Source organism: Limulus polyphemus, unplaced genomic scaffold (genome assembly GCF_000517525.1).
Source record: "Limulus polyphemus unplaced genomic scaffold, Limulus_polyphemus-2.1.2 Scaffold2598, whole genome shotgun sequence".
NCBI classification, from domain to species: domain Eukaryota; kingdom Metazoa; phylum Arthropoda; class Merostomata; order Xiphosura; family Limulidae; genus Limulus; species Limulus polyphemus.
In genome coordinates, this window is record NW_013668208.1 from 30,022 (window position 1) to 35,908 (window position 5,887).

Below are 5,887 nucleotides of genomic sequence, written 5' to 3' on the forward strand. Positions count from 1 at the left end.
AACGTATATCTGTTGTAGGTTAAGTAAGTAACAGTGAACGTATATCTGTTGTAGGTTAAGTAAGTAACAGTGAACGTATATCTGTTGTAGGTTAAGTAAGTAACAGTGAACGTATATCTGTTGTAGGTTAAGTCAGTAACAGTGAACGTATATCTGTTGTAGGTTAAGTAAGTAACAGTGAACGTATATCTGTATTCCATAGATGAAGTCATTTATTTCATTATTATAAACTAAAACAAATTCCCAGCATATTTCTGTCACCAGCAAAGGAAACATCACAAGAGTACAATATTTCTCTCTTTCTTTGAATAAAGTTTCATAGATTACCGCATGCGTCTTTGGTAAATGGCGTCGTATTTTGAAAATATTTTAAACTAGCTACTACTAGAACTTCAGAGCTTTCTCATGTGAAAGTAAAGGCACGTTTACTTCGAGATTGTTTTTGAAACGCTATTGTTAGCTTCACGTCTTTCTTCTGCTTTTACCCTTAATAAGGTTAGGAAACGTAGGTTTCAGAAAAGAACAAGATTTTGTCCTTTTGTGATTGAAAAAGTTGATATTTCTCAGTTTGATACTCATGCAAGTGAAAATATTTAATTTACACAACATTTATAAGGTAGTTTTACGTTTTAATGAAAAAAAAGAGAGTTTGATTTCACATAAAGCTTTCGCCATTCCTTTAAATTTACAATTCTAATGTGCGTCTTAGTTGTGCTATAAAGTGGCCTCAGAAGCGTTAGAACGTTGATTGCCTAAACATTCTAATGTCATTCGTTAGTTTGATGTGTTACTTTGACGTATAAATCTGGCGCAATAGAGCCGAGTTTTCAATAATTTTATTACGAATCTTATATATATGGCATGTATTTTGTGTTTGATTAACAGCTTACGAGATATAAAATATATATTTAATTTTTTAAAAGAGAAAAAACTCAAATTACTTTTGTGTATTTTGCTAATATTTTGTTGCAAGAAAGAGTTTTAAGTCCCCAAAATGGTAACAGTGAGGGACAATTCAACTCCAGAGAAATGGTGATTTTATGGGTAAAGAAAAAAAAACATATATTTCAATTTAAATTGTCTTACCGTGCTGTGAAGGGAAAACTATTTCTAATAAATATCCGATTTATTCTGATTTTATTATAATTATTATTATTTAACTCACACATTTGTTGGAAAAATACTAAACTTTATTTGAAATATTTATCTGAGAGATAGAAAAATTACAGTTGTAAACACTTCGCATACACAAAGTCCTTTTTATTCAGATACAGTTATTTACTGTAAAATATTACGTTACTTATTGAAATAAGATACTTGTTATATAACCAAACAATATCATGTTTTTATCATAAGGAGAGAGATAAAGTTTAGGTTTATAAGTATCATAAAATATTACGTTACTTATTGAAATAAGATACTTGTTATATAACCAAACAATATCATGTTTTTATCATAAGGAGAGAGAGAAAGTTTAGGTTTATAAGTATCATAAAATATTACGTTACTTATTGAAATAAGATACTTGTTATATAACCAAACAATATCATGTTTTTATCATAAGGAGAGTGATAAAGTTTAGGTTTATAAGTATCAGTGCAGGACTTTCGGATCAATAACCAAAATATCTTCCATTTCACATGCAACTTCTCCTAAAACATAAACGTATCACTAAAAAAAAAAAAAACGTTGTAGGAAGCAAATCTTTATGTTTAGGCACATGTTTGGTTGGAGATCCATGAAATTACTGTCGATCCAAGCTTTTTGTTTATCTTTGTACCCACATACTTATTACATACAGTCAGATTTGAGTTATATTTGTCCTTACGAAAGACGGGCTCGTAGAGAGTAATTGTAGATCTACTATGTAGGAGAGTACATAATGTAGGAGAGAACAAAAGTGGAGATATCTATTTAATTACAAGGTATAAATCAGTAAACAAAAGTCGATATATCTATTTAATTACAAGGTATAAATCAGTAAACAAAAGTGGAGATATCTATTTAATTACAAGGTATAAATCAATATTCAGTTGGAAAATAAAAGTGAACTACTGAAGTCAAGGTATAAACAGATAACAAAATAAAAATATAAAGTTTAATTCGATCAGTAAAATATGGGATTAAGTGTATCAGCAGGAAAATCAGCACAGTTGTTAGTCACAGAAGTTGAAACCATTTTAAGTTTCTAATGAATTGAATTATACACAACATTAGCGCTTGTCACTCACTATATAATATCGTATATAAATGTATACATCACACATAAGTAATACGTTTCGGATGTGACTTTTTGATTGCAGAAGAGAAATAATATGTAAAGTTATTTTCAAAAGTGCCACCCCCCCAGTGGCACAGCGGTATGTATTCGGGCTTACAACGCTAGAAACCGGGTTTCGATACCCGTGGTGGGCAGAGCACAGATAGCCCATCGTGTAGCTTTGTGCTTAATTCCAAACAAAAACAAAGAAACAAATTTTCAAAAGTAAAATATTCAAGATTAAACCACATGAATAATGTGTTACGAAAGTTGAAACCGTAAATGGAACAAGTTTCGATAATGTTTGCTTAATTTTCTTATCTGTAATTTTGTTACAAGTAACACTAAATTTTACTGAAAAATAGGATTTCAAATTTCGTGTTTTTCTTTTTTTGCACTTAGAAGCTAACACTGAAAGACATTGACAATGATTATCATAAATCATATTGCTCAAATACAACTATTAGAAATAAAAAAAAAAACCTCTAAGTTTATATATATATATCACGACGCTGAATATTACGGTTTGGTTGGGGTTTTCCAGCTCCGCATTGAAAAAACAACATCAAACAGAATAAAATACATTGCATCAGATATATTTGTTTTGCAGGATAAGGTGCTTAAAAGACAACAGTATCATACGTTCCCAACCATTTTATTATTCATAGATCACATACCACTAATTTTATGTTAAAACAGATCATTCAGAAACTAAAATTTGTTGATGAAGCATTTAAAATTATTTTCGGCAACTTCGTGACGTAGTAAATGATACTTCACAAACGTTGTTGATGAAGCATTTAAACTTACTTTCCGCAATTTCGTGACGTAGTAAATGATACTTCACAAACATTGTTGGTGAAGCATTTAAAATTACTTTCCGCAACTTCGTGACGTAGTAAATGATACTTCACAAACATTGTTGATGAAGCATTTAAAATTACTTTCGGCAACTTCGTGACGTAGTAAATGATACTTCACAAACATTGTTGATGAAGCATTTAAAATTACTCACCGCACCTTCGTGACGTAGTAAATGATACTTCACAAACAGATGTCGTATTGATTCATCAAACGTTTTTCATTATCATGCTTAGGGAGAATAAATTTATTTTCCCAAAAACATATTTTATATTTCGTAATAATGAGATATCATTAACATTGCCAAAACCTTTTATAGAAAAAATTGCTGTTTATTTTGTTTAATAGATCCAGAACGATGTTTCTCGGAATGTCACGTGCAAGTAATGAAAATAACTGATGAAGTTAAATTAAGTTTTAAATTAAGAAAACAATTAGAACGTTTATGCTTTTCAGTTCTTCCAGGGAAACCTATAATCAGCAACGAGAACGGGCACGTGTTAAGAAGTCTGATTGGACCGTACAATGAAGGTGCTTCTCTAGTCCTTCGATGTGAAGCGGAAGGAGGTAGTGTTGTTTGAAGTATTTGTAAATTGGTTAACAAGTAGGAGTCACTTTTTTATAATGCATTCGATACTAGTGACAATAATTCATAGAATAAAGCGGTTCTCATACGTGCAAAAAAAATGTTGCACGTATTTTTCAACTTGCGTTAAATAGAACAATTAAAACACGTGTTCAAAATAATACTGTTGAAACTTCTTGTGGAATGACAGGATTGGAGTTGGTTGTGGAGTTGTGTTCATATGCCCCTAAAACTAATCTTCGTTTTAAATATAAATAACTTTAAACAATTAGAAATGCATGCAACTCTATAAGTATTAAACGACTTGAATAGTAGACTTACAGTATTAATATATACATTCAACGTGAGAGTTGGGTATTCTTCTATTAATCTCGAGGCAAGTCATGATATTTTTCTTGAATACAGTTGATAAGGGAACTAACTTCAATGTAGATATCAATATTTAAGTTACTTATTGTATATGAAAACGAAAAATATTTTCGAAAGTTAACAAAATTGCGTTTATAAAGTAATAAATTATTTGGTTTAGTTACTGAGGAAGTAGTATTTGCACATTTTTGTATTGATTATCTTGAATTGTCTAACACGAAAGGAAGAAATCCTTCAACAAATATTTGTTCGTCAGCTTGTTCCGTTACGAAAAATATAATGTTTACTAAGGTTCTCAATCATAATCAAACTTCCTAAAAACACAGAATAAAATAATGTTTACTAAGTCCTGGTAAAAAATATCACAGTGAAGCTTTTTAAGTAAAAATAAACAAATACCTAACTTAATGATGTCGTGTGTTTCAGCAATGTTTTAACCTTAACCACCACACATTATTTTCTTTGTATACTCCAGGAAATCCTTCGCCATCTCTGACTTGGTGGAGAGAGTCTGTTTTATTGGACGACACTTACATGCAAGTAACGAATGATCGAAAAGTAATAAACGAATTAAGCATAGGATCTCTCCAAAGGCATGATTTAATGGCTGCCTTGAGTTGTCAAGCCAAGAACAATAACATTTCTCAACCTCTGATTTCGACTGTCACCGTAGACATGAACTGTGAGTAAGATTCCTTTCCAAACACCATTTCAATTGTTAAGAATGTATCAATTTATCCATAGGGTTTGTTTCTGTATGTTTCGAGAACTAAAGTACACCATTCTTCTCCAAATATTAAATGTTGGTCATTTTTCAGGCATAATAATATACTTTTTACACTAAGTAAATGGTATAAGTTTATCATAATGTGTAGTTCATTGGCCTTTAAACTGTAAAAGTAAATAATATTTTGCAAGTAAAGTATTGTTTTTGTAATTAACACCTTTTTAGCAGCTATGGGTCGTTTTATGATTTACTTGGAATCTCTTAAGGACTATTTGTTTACACATGAAAAGAGTTAAACTTAATACTTCTTAAAAAGTTTAGAATTTTCACAGGAAAACCATAGAACTTTACAAGATCTTATAAAGATACTCTTACTATACACATAAGGTCCTATTAATTCAATTGTTTACATTTTTGATGTACTTATTGTTTGTCACATTAAAGATGCTACAAAATACTAAAAACCAGAACATCTATTTACACATTTTCTTATTTTATGACAAATGACATACTTGATAACTTTGTATGACTAAAAACACACTTTTTTATCGTATGCAACAATAGTTGGTGTTTTGTATACTAACTAAAAATACACATTTTATCGTATGCAACAATAGTTGGTGGTTTGTATAACTAAAAACACACTTTTTTATCGTATGCAACAATAGTTAGTGTTTTGTATGCTAACTAAAATACACATTTTATCGTATGCAACAATAGTTGGTATTTTGTATACTAACTAAAAATACACATTTTATCGTATGCAACAATAGTTGGTGGTTTGTATAACTAACTGAAGATACACTTTTTATCGTATGCCACAATAGTTGGTGGTTTGTATAACTAACTAAAAATAAACTTTTTATCGTATGCAACAATAGTTGGTGGTTTGTATAACTAACTAAAAACACTTTTTATCGCATGCAACAATAGTTGGTGGTTTGTATAACTAACTGAATATACACTTTTTATCGTATGCAACAATAGTTGGTGGTTTGTATAACTAACTAAAGATGTACTTTTTATTGTATGCAACAATTGTTGGTGGTTTGTATAACTGACTAAAGATACACTTTATATCGTT

General features: G+C 30.0%; 1 protein-coding gene across 4 annotated transcripts in view; it reads left to right on the forward strand.

The window, feature by feature from the left end:
* Nucleotides 1-5,887, forward strand: part of LOC106467395 (protein turtle homolog B-like) — a 61,176-nt gene that overhangs the window by 13,407 nt on the left and 41,882 nt on the right. For 3 of the 4 annotated variants that reach the window (XM_022395573.1, XM_022395575.1, XM_022395576.1), the window contains exons 2-3: nt 3,578-3,688; nt 4,552-4,758. In XM_022395573.1, the coding sequence (XP_022251281.1) occupies nt 3,578-3,688; nt 4,552-4,758 (318 nt within the window). The remainder of the gene's footprint in view (nt 1-3,577; nt 3,689-4,551; nt 4,759-5,887) is intronic. The other variant, XM_022395574.1, reaches the window with a different exon arrangement.